The 15000-nt window shown below is 43.0% G+C and overlaps 1 protein-coding gene across 4 annotated transcripts in view; it reads left to right on the top strand.

Moving 5' to 3' along the window:
- LOC139552843 (periostin-like) overlaps nt 1–15000 on the top strand; it is a 96127-nt gene that overhangs the window by 19745 nt on the left and 61382 nt on the right. For all 4 annotated transcript variants that reach the window (XM_071364925.1, XM_071364923.1, XM_071364924.1 and 1 more), the window contains exons 3-7: nt 1445–1509; nt 7855–8012; nt 8204–8368; nt 9696–9842; nt 12302–12443. In XM_071364925.1, coding sequence (XP_071221026.1) covers nt 1445–1509; nt 7855–8012; nt 8204–8368; nt 9696–9842; nt 12302–12443 — 677 coding nt within the window. The remainder of the gene's footprint in view (nt 1–1444; nt 1510–7854; nt 8013–8203; nt 8369–9695; nt 9843–12301; nt 12444–15000) is intronic.

Raw genomic sequence — 15000 nt, 5'->3', positions numbered from 1 at the left:
AGGACCTCTATACCAGGCGGTGTCAGAAGAAGAAAAAAAATCAAAGACTCCAGCCACTCAAGTCATGGAGCACCAAGTCTAGAACCAACAGGACCCTGAACAGCTTCTACCCCCCAAGCTACAAGACTGCTAAACAGCTGGTTAAATACTTTACTAAATAGCTACCCGGACTATCTGCATTGACCTTTTTTACACATATGCTACTGCTACTGTTTACTATCTATCCTGTTGACTAGTCACTTTATACCTCGTTATATCTACATATCTACCTCAATTACCTCGTTCCCCTGCACATTGACTCCGTACTGGTACCCCGTGTATACAGCCAAGTTATTACCTGTTACTTCCTGTATATAACCTAGTTATCATTGATTCAGTACTGGTACCCATGTATACAGCCAAGTTATTACCTGGTACTTCCTGTATATAACCTAGTTATCACCGACTCAGTACTGGTACCCCGTGTATACAGCCAAGTTATCATTACTTGTGTATTTATTATTACTTTTATGATTAAATGTTTAACTTATCTCTTATTATTTTCGTTTCCTCTGCATTGTTGGGATTTAGCATTTCACTGTTAGTCCACACCAACACATGTGACTAATAACGTTTTAATGTATTTTATCTGAAACACACACACACACACACATCTACTGACAGAGTGTGAAAACCTGCCAATCCATGGGAGGCCATTTTAGGAGTCAACAACAAAAATAAGGCAAATAATATTACTAAACACAATTGGCAATCACTAGAGTTTATCCGTTCTGACAAAGTTGCTTTCATGCATTGAACTATAATATTTACTGGTCCATTATCTGCTCAAGCTCCGTAGTCATAGTTTGGAAATCAATCCGATATAGTTTCCAATACTGATCTTACTATCTGTTTATACCACAGCATTGTTGACCACTTGTTTATGATTGGACAAGGACAAAAACAAAGATGATGAACCAGATCCCTGGAGAGATGATACACTTCCCAGATCATAATTGTTAGCTAATTTGTCCATGGGAACATATCCCAATTTAGAAGAATAATTATCTTCTCTTACACATCAATAGTGTCTTGGTTTGTGCAATCAGTCCCATAATTCATACAAGATGGTTGACATGCTTCGGTTCAAAGCCCATTCAGCTCCAATTCAGCTTAAATTGTGACGTTATTTGGTCGTTTCACTTTGTGTTGTCCGCCAATGCTGTCTTTAATAATTGTAGTGTGTTCTACTTTTCTATTTCTGAGGCTGACGCCATAGTGCTTGTAATGGTGTTGTTTGAAATATGCCTGTTGTTGGATATCTTCTTCCTCTTTTTCTTCTTCCAAAACTCTTTGCCATATTGTTTTGATTTGGCCAGGGTAACGACTAGGCCTAACTTACATACCGACTACTTCTCTCTGTTATCTTGTCATGTAGCTAATTGCTGTCTTGTCTTTTCTCCAGGGTGGTTCTGTATGAGTGTTGTCCTGGCTACATGAAGCTGGAAGGCATGAAAGGATGCCCTGCAGGTAAGTGTCTACTAGGGGCGGACAGGCCATCTGGCATTTCGGGCGATTTATTTGGTCTAGTGGGCCTGTCTTGAGTTTCTTGTGTAACATGATCATTATCAGGCTAATAATGGGGGGCCTCAAGAATGGGCTGTTTCGTCAGAAATGCCTGAGCCGATTTCTGGTCCCAGTTCGCCCCTGGTGTGTCCTCGCATGGACTTTAATCCTAGCTCCTAACTTTCATCCTCACACTCCATCTGTCACCCTCATCCCCATCACACTCCCACCTCTATCTGTCACCCTCATCCCCATCACACTCCCACTTCCCACCTCTATCTGTCACCCTCATCCCCAACACACTCCCACTTCCCACCTCTATCTGTCACCCTCATCCCCAACACACTCCAACGTCCCACCTCTATCTGTCACCCTCATCCCCATCACACTCCCACCTCTATCTGTCACCCTCATCCCCAACACATTCCCACTTCCCACCTCTATCTGTCACCCTCATCCCCATCACACTCCAACGTCCCACCTCTATCTGTCACCCTCATCCCCAACACACTCCAACGTCCCACCTCTATCTGTCACCCTCATCCCCATCACACTCCCACTTCCCACCTCTATCTGTCACCCTCATCCCCAACACACTCCCACCTCTATATGTCACCCTCATCCCCAACACACTCCAACGTCCCACCTCTATCTGTCACCCTCATCCCCATCACACTCCCACTTCCCACCTCTATCTGTCACCCTCATCCCCAACACACTCCCACTTCCCACCTCTACCTGTCACCCTCATGCCCATCACACTCCCACTTCCCACCTCTATCTGTCACCCTCATCCCCATCACACTCCCACTTCCCACCTCTATCTGTCACCCTCATCCCCAACACACTCCCACTTCCCACCTCTATCTGTCACCCTCATCCCCAACACACTCCCACGTCCCACCTCTACCTGTCACCCTCATCCCCATCACACTCCCACCTCTATCTGTCACCCTCATCCCCATCACCCTCCCACTTCCCACCTCTATCTGTCACCCTCATCCCCAACACATTCCCACTTCCCACCTCTATCTGTCACCCTCATCCCCAACACACTCCAACGTCCCACCTCTATCTGTCACCCTCATCCCCAACACACTCCAACGTCCCACCTCTATCTGTCACCCTCATCCCCAACACACTCCCACTTCCCACCTCTATCTGTCACCCTCATCCCCATCACACTCCCACTTCCCACCTCTATCTGTCACCCTCATCCCCATCACACTCCCACTTCCATCCGCTATCTGTCACCCTCATCCCCAACACACTCCAACGTCCCACCGCTATCTGTCACCCTCATCCCCATCACACTCCCACTTCCCACCGCTATCTGTCACCCTCATCCCCAACACACTCCCACTTCCCACCTCTATCTGTCACCCTCATCCCCAACACACTCCCACTTCCCAGCTCTATCTGTCACCCTCATCCCCATCACACTCCCACTTCCCACCGCTATCTGTCACCCTCATCCCCAACACACTCCCACTTCCCACCTCTATCTGTCACCCTCATCCCCAACACACTCCCACGTCCCACCTCTACCTGTCACCCTCATCCCCATCACACTCCCACCTCTATCTGTCACCCTCATCCCCATCACACTCCCACTTCCCACCTCTATCTGTCACCCTCATCCCCATCACACTCCAACGTCCCACCTCTATCTGTCACCCTCATCCCCAACACACTCCAACGTCCCACCTCTATCTGTCACCCTCATCCCCATCACACTCCAACGTCCCACCTCTATCTGTCACCCTCATCCCCAACACACTCCCACCTCTATCTGTCACCCTCATCCCCATCACACTCCCACTTCCCACCTCTATCTGTCACCCTCATCCCCATCACACTCCCACTTCCCACCTCTATCTGTCACCCTCATCCCCAACACACTCCCACCTCTATCTGTCACCCTCATCCCCATCACACTCCCACTTCCCACCTCTATCTGTCACCCTCATCCCCAACACACTCCCACTTCCCACCTCTACCTGTCACCCTCAAGCCCATCACACTCCCACTTCCCACCTCTATCTGTCACCCTCATCCCCATCACACTCCCACTTCCCACCTCTATCTGTCACCCTCATCCCCAACACACTCCCACTTCCCACCTCTATCTGTCACCCTCATCCCCAACACACTCCTACGTCCCACCTCTACCTGTCACCCTCATCCCCATCACACTCCCACCTCTATCTGTCACCCTCATCCCCATCACACTCCCACTTCCCACCTCTATCTGTCACCCTCATCCCCAACACATTCCCACTTCCCACCTCTATCTGTCACCCTCATCCCCAACACACTCCCACTTCCCACCTCTACCTGTCACCCTCATGCCCATCACACTCCCACTTCCCACCTCTATCTGTCACCCTCATCCCCATCACACTCCCACTTTCCACCTCTATCTGTCACCCTCATCCCCAACACACTCCCACTTCCCACCTCTATCTGTCACCCTCATCCCCAACACACTCCCACGTCCCACCTCTACCTGTCACCCTCATCCCCATCACACTCCCACCTCTATCTGTCACCCTCATCCCCATCACACTCCCACTTCCCACCTCTATCTGTCACCCTCATCCCCAACACACTCCAACGTCCCACCTCTATCTGTCACCCTCATCCCCAACACACTCCAACGTCCCACCTCTATCTGTCACCCTCATCCCCAACACACTCCCACTTCCCACCTCTATCTGTCACCCTCATCCCCATCACACTCCCACTTCCCACCTCTATCTGTCACCCTCATCCCCATCACACTCCCACTTCCATCCGCTATCTGTCACCCTCATCCCCAACACACTCCAACGTCCCACCGCTATCTGTCACCCTCATCCCCATCACACTCCCACTTCCCACCTCTATCTGTCACCCTCATCCCCATCACACTCCCACTTCCCACCGCTATCTGTCACCCTCATCCCCAACACACTCCCACTTCCCACCTCTATCTGTCACCCTCATCCCCAACACACTCCCACGTCCCACCTCTACCTGTCACCCTCATCCCCATCACACTCCCACCTCTATCTGTCACCCTCATCCCCATCACACTCCCACTTCCCACCTCTATCTGTCACCCTCATCCCCATCACACTCCCACTTCCCACCTCTATCTGTCACCCTCATCCCCATCACACTCCCACTTCCCACCTCTATCTGTCACCCTCATCCCCATCACACTCCCACTTCCCACCTCTATCTGTCACCCTCATCCCCATCACACTCCCACTTCCCACCTCTATCTGTCACCCTCATCCCCAACACATTCCCACTTCCCACCTCTATCTGTCACCCTCATCCCCAACACACTCCAACGTCCCACCTCTATCTGTCACCCTCATCCCCATCACACTCCCACCTCTATCTGTCACCCTCATCCCCATCACACTCCCACTTCCCACCTCTATCTGTCACCCTCATCCCCAACACACTCCAACGTCCCACCTCTATCTGTCACCCTCATCCCCAACACACTCCAACGTCCCACCTCTATCTGTCACCCTCATCCCCAACACATTCCCACTTCCCACCTCTATCTGTCACCCTCATCCCCAACACACTCCAACGTCCCACCTCTATCTGTCACCCTCATCCCCAACACACTCCAACGTCCCACCTCTATCTGTCACCCTCATCCCCAACACACTCCCACTTCCCACCTCTATCTGTCACCCTCATCCCCAACACACTCCCACTTCCCACCTCTATCTGTCACCCTCATCCCCATCACACTCCCACTTCCCACCTCTATCTGTCACCCTCATCCCCAACACACTCCAACGTCCCACCTCTATCTGTCACCCTCATCCCCAACACACTCCCACTTCCCACCTCTATCTGTCACCCTCATCCCCAACACACTCCCACTTCCCACCTCTACCTGTCACCCTCATCCCCAACACACTCCAACGTCCCACCTCTATCTGTCACCCTCATCCCCAACACACTCCAACGTCCCACCTCTATCTGTCACCCTCATCCCCAACACACTCCCACTTCCCACCTCTATCTGTCACCCTCATCCCCATCACACTCCCACTTCCCACCTCTATCTGTCACCCTCATCCCCATCACACTCCCACTTCCCACCTCTTTCACCCTATCATGCATCGTAGCTCTACAGCAACTATATTAACTATACTGCAACTTCTATAACTTTGTCATGACTATAATAACTCTATAGCAACTCTAATAACTCTATAGCAACTATAAAAACTCTATAGCCACTATAATAACTATATAGTTTATAAAAACTCAATAGCCACTTTAATAACTATATAACTCTATAATAACTATATATCCACTATATTAACTATATAACTATAAAAACTCTATAGCCAATATAAAACTCTATAGCCACTATAATAACTATATAGCCAATATTAAAACGCAATAGCCACTATAATAACTATATAACTCTATAATAACTTTATAGCCAATATAAAAACGCTATAGCCGCTGTAATAACTATATAGCCACAATAATAACTATATTACAACGGTAATAAATATATGACAACTATAATAACTCTAAAGCGACTATAATAACTCTATAACAACTCTATAATAACTATAACTCTACAATAACTATACAGCAACGATAATAACTCTATAGTAACTCTATACCTCTATAATAACTCTAACTCTATAATAACCCAAACTCTATAGTAACTATATCTCTATAATAACTATACAGTGACTATAATAACTCTAGTGAAACTATAGTAACTCTACAGCGAATATAATAACTCTATAAAGACTATAATAACTCTATAACTCTATAATAACTCTAACTCTATAATAACTCTATAACTCTATAATAACTCTAACTCTATTATAACTCTATAACTCTATAATAACTCTATAACTCTATAATAACTCTATAATAACTCTATAACTCTATAATAACTCTAGCTCTATAATAACTATAACTCTATAATAACTCTATAACTCTATAATAACTCTATAACTCTATAATAACTCTATAATAACTCTATAACTCTATAATAACTCTATAACTCTATAATAACTCTATAACTCTATAATAACTCTATAACTGTATGATAACTCTATAACTCTATAATAACTCTATAATAACTCTATAACTCTATAATAACTCTATAACTCTATGATAACTCTATAACTCTAGAATAACTCTAGAATAACTCTATAACTCTATGATAACTCTATAACTCTATAATAACTCTATAACTCTATAATAACTCTATAACTCTATAATAACTCTATAACTCTATAATAACTCTAACTCTATAATAACTCTATAACTCTATAATAACTCTATAACTCTATAATAACTCTATAACTCTATGATAACTCTAACTCTATATTAACTCTATAACTCTATAATAACTCTATAACTCTATAATAACTCTATAATAACTCTATAACTCTATAATAACTCTATAACTCTATGTTAACTCTATACCTCTATATTAACTCTATAACTCTATAATAACTCTAACTCTATAATAACTCTATAACTCTATAATAACTCTATAACACTATAATAACTCTATAACTCTATAATAACTCTAACTCTATAATAACTCTATAACTCTATGATAACTCTAACTCTATAATAACTCTATAACTCTATAATAACTCTAACTCTATAATAACTCTATAACTCTATGATAACTCTAACTCTATAATAACTCTATAACTCTATGATAACTCTAACTCTATAATAACTCTATAACTCTATAATAACTCTATAACTCTATAATAACTCTAACTCTATAATAACTCTAACTCTATAATAACTCTATAACTCTATAATAACTCTAACTCTATAATAACTCTAACTCTATAATAACTCTATAACTCTATAATAACTCTATAACTCTATAATAACTCTATAACTCTATAATAACTCTTTAGCAACTATAATAGTATTGGCCTGAGGGCACACAGTGTGTTGTGAAATCTATGAATGTATTGTAATGTTTTTAAAATTGTATAAAAACTGCTTTAATTTTTCTGGACCCCAGAAAGCAGCAGCTAATGGGGATCCATAATAAATACAAATACAAATACAGTAAGTCATTCTTACCTAGAACCATTGTAATATTATCTTCCTTCTGCTCTCCCATTTAACAAATTAAACAAAAGATTGGTAGACAATATTGTTGACAGTGACTGCCATCCACAGTGGCTCATAAATATATGGCACTTTGCACCTGGTGAAGGTGAGGATGTCCCAGGACTTCAAAAACATAGTAGCCTAAGCACTATCTTCTGTCGACCCTCTCTCCCTCTACAGTGGCTCCTATAGACCATGTGTATGGCACATTGGGACAGGTGAAGGCTAGTACCACCCAGGAGTATTCTGAACTCTCTAAGGTGAGGGAGGAGATCGAAGGGAAGGGATCATTCACCATGTTCACCCCTAGCAACGAAGCCTGGGACCTGCTGGACCCTGTAAGTAGAAGTAACTGAAGTCAGTCACTCAATCAATCAGTCAGTAGTTTGTTTATTTTGTTTAGTTTGTTTGTTAGTTTGTTCATTCGTTGGTTAATTAGTATGTTTCAGATGAAGCTGCTTAGACAGTTATAGCTCGGCTGGTCTCTCTCTCTCTCGCGTTAACTCTCTCCTGTTTCTCCTATCTCCAGGAGGTGCGTAGTGCCTTGGTGAGCAATGTGAACGTCGAGCTGTACAACGCCCTGCACTACCACATGGTCAACCGACGCATGCTAACGAAAGACCTGAAGAACGACATGTCTATCTCTTCCATGTACAACAACATGGGACTCTACATCAATCACTACTCCAATGGGGTACGTAGTAAACCCCTAACTCAAATGAATTCAAAATCAAGTCAAATCACATGTTATGCATCACATGCTCGGTAAACAACAGGTGTGGACTAACAGTGAAATGCTAACTTACGGGTCCTTTTCCCAACAATGCAGAGAGAAAGAAAATAGAGAAATAATAGAAAAGTTAAACACGTAATAATAAATACGCAATGAGTAATGATAACTTGGCTGTATACACGGGGTACCAGTACTGAGTCAATATTCAGGGGAACGAGGTAGTTGAGGTAGATATGTAGATATAACTAGGTTATATACAGGAAGTACCAGGTAATAACTTGGCTGTATACACGGGGTACCAGTACTGAGTCAATATGCAGGGGAACGAGGTAGTTGAGGTAGATATGTACACTGTAAAAATGTCTTGTTGATTTGAACACCCTTAAACCCTGACTACACCGCTCGCCGTGTGCGTGTGCGAGCGTTGCAAAATATATGTAGGAATATATGTTATTCAATTATTGCACCCACACTGCTCGCGCGCGCCAACGAGCGTCTGCGTTGCTAAGGGCTAAAGTATTTTACGGTAAGAAATACTTGTACTTACATTTTTGGTAACGTTGTTTTACGGCAATTTACAGGTAACTGAACTGCTAAAAATGCCCTGTAATTTTACGGTACACTATAGGCTACCGGTTGGCGTGAAAATACTGTCATTCTGACTGTTGTAAATCACACATCTCAATATACTGCACTAACATGCCTAGGATATTACATCAAAATTACAATACATTACATTGGAATCATTACACACATCATCAATACAGGCACATCAGTATCATTGCATCATAATTAATATTTTTATGCGTGGTTATTTTTAGATTTTTTTGAGAAACTAAATTTTCTTCTCTGCATCTCTGCTAAAATCCAGGTAAAATATTGAAAGGAATGTGAGTCTTATTCAGTACTTATTGACTGGTTCAGTCAGTGTGCCCCCTCTGCAAAATACTGCTGGCAGATCTTTTTTTATAAATAATTATGATAAAACATAGGCTTAAAAATGAAGTTTAGTAATTCATTTAACATCTGATTTTTTTTTTAAGCAGGACAAATCTGAGGGGGCACATTCCCTATGTGCATGACGCCTCTGTATGTAGTTAACTCCTAGCTAGCTCTTATCGCTAGACTCTTGGCCTAGTTGTATTTATTCTGTCAACCCCTACCTAGCCCTAAATCACAGGCATGTTTATTTTACCTCACATCAATCACTTTATATCATTGTTATTTTCAGAGGATGAATGATTCAATGAGTCATGCCAATTAACCAATCACCTCTCTTCCTCTGCAGATCGTCACAGTGAACTGTGCCAGGATTATCCATGGTAACCAGGTGGCGACCAATGGGGTGGTACATGTCATCGACCGCGTCATCACCGCCGTGGGCAACACTATCAAGGATATCCTGGAGGTCAACGAAGACCTCTCATCCTTCAGCGTAAGTACCTGACTGTAATCTGACCTCTTCTCCTTAAACATGCTGACCTGACTGTAATCTGACCTCTTCTCCTTAAACATGATGACCTGACTGTAATCTGACCTCTTCTCCTTAAACATGCTGACCTGACTGTAATCTGACCTCTTCTCTTTAAACATGATGACCTGACTGTAATCTGACCTCTTCTCCTTAAACATGCTGACCTGACTGTAATCTGACCTCTTCTCTTTAAACATGATGACCTGACTGTAATCTGACCTCTTCTCCTTAAACATGCTGACCTGACTGTAATCTGACCTCTACTCCTTAAACATGCTGACCTGACTATAATCTGACCTCTTCTCTTTAAACATGCTGACCTGACTGTAATCTGACCTCTTCTCCTTAAACATGATGACCTGACTGTAATCTGACCTCTTCTCTTTAAACATGCTGACCTGACTGTAATCTGACCTCTTCTCCTTAAACATGATGTCCTGACTGTAATCTGACCTCTTCTCCTTAAACATGATGACCTGACTGTAATCTGACCTCTTCTCTTTAAGCATGATGACCTGACTGTAATCTGACCTCTTCTCCTTAAACATGCTGACCTGACTATAATCTGACCTCTTCTCTTTAAACATGCATACCTGACTGTAATCTGACCTCTTCTCCTTAAACATGCTGACCTGACTGTAATCTGACCTCTTCTCCTTAAACATGCTGACCTGACTGTAATCTGACCTCTTCTCCTTAAACATGATGACCTGACTGTAATCTGACCTCTTCTCCTTAAACATGATGACCTGACTGTAATCTGACCTCTTCTCTTTAAGCATGATGACCTGACTGTAATCTGACCTCTTCTCTTTAAGCATGATGACCTGACTGTAATCTGACCTCTTCTCCTTAAACATGCTGACCTGACTGTAATCTGACCTCTTCTCCTTAAACATGCATACCTGACTGTAATCTGACCTCTTCTCCTTAAACATGCTGACCTGACTGTAATCTGACTTCTTCTCCTTAAACATGCTGACCTGACTGTAATCTGACCTCTTCTCTTTAAACATGCTGACCTGACTGTAATCTGACCTCTTCTCCTTAAACATGCTGACCTGACTGTAATCTGACCTCTTCTCTTTAAACATGCTGACCTGACTATAATCTGACCTATTCTCTTTAAACATGCTGACCTGACTGTAATCTGACCTCTTCTCTTTAAACATGCATACATGACTGTAATCTGACCTCTTCTCCTTAAACATGCATACCTGACTGTAATCTGACCTCTTCTCTTTAAACATGCATACCTGACTGTAATCTGACCTCTTCTCCTTAAACATGCTGACCTGACTGTAATCTGACCTCTTCTCCTTAAACATGCTGACCTGACTGTAATCTGACCTCTTCTCCTTAAACATGCATACCTGACTGTAATCTGACCTCTTCTCCTTAAACATGCTGACCTGACTGTAATCTGACCTCCTCTCCTTAAACATGCTGACCTGACTGTAATCTGACCTCTTCTCCTTAAACATGCTGACCTGACTGTAATCTGACCTCTTCTCCTTAAACATGCTGACCTGACTGTAATCTGACCTCTTCTCTTTAAACATGATGACCTGACTGTAATCTGACCTCTTCTCCTTAAACATGATGACCTGACTGTAATCTGACCTCTTCTCCTTAAACATGATGACCTGACTGTAATCTGACCTCTTCTCTTTAAGCATGATGACCTGACTGTAATCTGACCTCTTCTCTTTAAGCATGATGACCTGACTGTAATCTGACCTCTTCTCCTTAAACATGCTGACCTGACTGTAATCTGACCTCTTCTCCTTAAACATGCATACCTGACTGTAATCTGACCTCTTCTCCTTAAACATGCTGACCTGACTGTAATCTGACTTCTTCTCCTTAAACATGCTGACCTGACTGTAATCTGATCTCTTCTCTTTAAACATGCTGACCTGACTGTAATCTGACCTCTTCTCCTTAAACATGCTGACCTGACTGTAATCTGACCTCTTCTCCTTAAGCGTGCTGACCTGACTGTAATCTGACTTCTTCTCCTTAAACATGCTGACCTGACTGTAATCTGATCTCTTCTCTTTAAACATGCTGACCTGACTGTAATCTGACCTCTTCTCCTTAAACATGCTGACCTGACTGTAATCTGACCTCTTCTCCTTAAGCGTGCTGACCTGACTGTAATCTGACTTCTTCTCCTTAAACATGCTGACCTGACTGTAATCTCTTACTGTAATGTGACCACAATATGACAGTGGCTAGTATTAATCTGACTAGATAGGTTTTCTACCTTCACTAACTCTTCACAAAAGATCAGAATTGGGATTCCTGTGTAAACATAGCCAGAAGGTCTCAGATGGGGAACTGTAGTAGGAGTAGTAGTAGATGTGGGGATAGTATTAGAAGTAGTACGATACTAAGTCTCCTGTCCTCTCCCGCAGGCTGTAGCCTTGGCCTCGGGTGTGATGGATAAAATGGGCCAGCCAGGTCACTTCACCCTGTTTGCTCCCACCAACGAGGCCATGGAGGACCTCGGGGCCAGCTTCCTGGAACGTATCATGGGAGACAAGGCAGTCATCGGAGGTAGCCAATCAGAATACCAGTAACCACTCACCTACAGTGTCTATGGAAAGTATTTAAAACCCATGAATTTTTCCATATTTTGTTACTTTACAGCCTTATTCTAAAATAGAGAAAAAATGTACAAATCCTCAGATATCTTCACACAATACCCCATAATGACAAATGGAAAACAGGATTTTAGAAATATTTGCACATTTCTTAAAACTTTTAAACATAAATACCTTATTTACATAAGTATTCAGACCCTTTGCTATGAGACTCTAAATTGAGCTCAGGTGCATCCTGTTTCCATTGATCATCCTTGAGATGTTACTACAATTTGATTAGAGTCCACCTGTGGTAAAGTCAATTGATTGGACATGATTTGGAAAGGCACACACCTGTCTATATAAGATCCCACAGTTGACAGTATATGTAAGAGCAAAAACCAATGCATGAGGTTGAAGGAATTGTCCGTAGAGCTCAGAGACAGGATTGTGTTGAGGCACAGATCTGGGGAAGGGTAGCAAAATATTTCTGCAGCATTGAAGGTTCCCAAGAACACAGTGGCCTCCATCATTCTTAACTGTAAGATGTTTGGAACCACCAAGACTCTTCCTAGAGCTGGCCTCCCGGCCAAACCGAGCAATCGTGGGAGAAGGGCCTTGGTCAGGGAGGAGACCAAGAACCTGATGGTCACTCTGACAGAGCTCTAGAGTTCCTCTGTGGAGATGGGAGAACCTTCCAGAAGGACAACCATCTCTGCAGCACTCCACCAATCAGTCCTTATTGGTAGAGTGGCCAGACAGAATCCACCCCTCAGTAAAAAGCACATGACAGCCCACTTGGAGCTTGCCAAACGGCACCTAAAGGTCTCTGACAATGAGAAACAAGATTGGTGGAGTCTGATGAAACCAAGATTGAACTCTTTAGCCTGAATGCCAAGCGTCACGTCTGGAGGAAACCTGGCACCATCCCTATGGTGAAGCATGGTGGTGGCAGCATCACGCTGTGGGAATGTTTTTCAGCGGCAGGGACTGGGAGACTAGTCAGGATCGAGGCAAAGATGAAAGGAGCAAAGTACAGAGAGATCCTGGATGAAACCCTACTCCAGAGCGCTCAGGACCTCAGACTGGGGCGAAGGTTCACCTTCCAACAGAAAAATGACCGTAAGCACACAGCCAAGACAACACAGGAGTAGCTTCGGGACAAGAATGTCCTTGAGTGGCCCAGCCAGAGCCCGGACTTGAACCCTATTGAACATCTCTGGAGAGACCTGAAAATAGCTGTGCAGCATCACTCCCCATCCAACCTGATAGAGCTTGAGAGGATCTGCAGAGAAGAATGGGAGAAACTCCCCAAATACAGGTGTGCCAAGCTTGTAGCGACATATCCAAGAAGACTCGATGCTGTAATCACTGCCAAAGGTGCTTCAACAAAGTACTTAGTAAAGGGTCTGAATACTGAATACAGTTTTTATTATTTTAATAAATTAGCAAACATTTCTAAAAACCTGTTTTTGCTTTGTCATTATGGGGTATTGTGTGTAAATTGATGAGGGGGAAAAAACTATTTAATACGTTTTAGAATAAGGCTGTAACGTAACAGAATATGGAAAAGGTCAAGGAGTCTGAATACTGTGCAAAGGCACTGTATGGCCAGATTAACAAAAAACAATCACTTCTGGACAGGTTACCAGTAACCAATCATCTTTGGCCAGATGACCAATAACAAATCACCTATGTCCAGGTTATTAACAGTAACCAATCACATACAGCCAGGTTACCTGTAACCATTCACCTATGACCATATTAACTATAACCCATCACGCTTGGCAGGAGATTTTTACGTTTTCAGTCTTTAATGGCGAGGTCATTTGTAAGAATGTACATTTATTTTCATATGATAAAAATAAACTGAACATTGATCCTTGAAAAACAATGAACCAATGACCTATGGCCAACACTGTAAACCCCAATGTGCTGTCACTACCCAAAACTTTTGAAGAAACCAGTTACACTTAACATATCTGACTACAGTTATTTAAAATGAATTTGTAGTCATTATTCAACCCGATAGAGTCACTGGGACTCTGTAGAGGGTCATGATTTGAGTGGTGTAATAGCTTGAAAATGTTGAGTAATGCATCCAATATAATTTCCCAGTGTGCCTTGCCTTTTCGAGTGAATTGTAGAGATTCCAGCCTGTAGTTGTTAGTGACAAAGACATGTTTATTGAATTATTTTAATTTTGTTCAGTCATATGGCATTCTTGAAGTGAGTTCCTATGTGAATGTTGTCATCATAATTAAACTCTTTATGACAAGACATGACATATCTCATAAGCTTTACCCTAACTCAGTGGCCTGAAAGTCATCAGGTCTGCAAGTAAAGTTGCAAAATTCCGATAACTTTCCCCAAATTCCCAGATAAAAAAATGTAAAAATTCTGGTTGAGGGATTTCACCCAAAAAGATTTATAGAAAACCTGGGAAATGTACTACATTTTGACACTCTACCTGGAAGTTACATTATGCTGGCTTGCAAATTGATTTGTAATTCCTATTGGAATCCAGCCAG

This window comes from Salvelinus alpinus, chromosome 24 (assembly GCF_045679555.1).
Source record: "Salvelinus alpinus chromosome 24, SLU_Salpinus.1, whole genome shotgun sequence".
Taxonomy (NCBI): domain Eukaryota; kingdom Metazoa; phylum Chordata; class Actinopteri; order Salmoniformes; family Salmonidae; genus Salvelinus; species Salvelinus alpinus.
The sequence above is the reverse complement of the archived record's forward strand: the minus strand, read 5'-3'. Positions and strand labels throughout refer to the sequence as shown.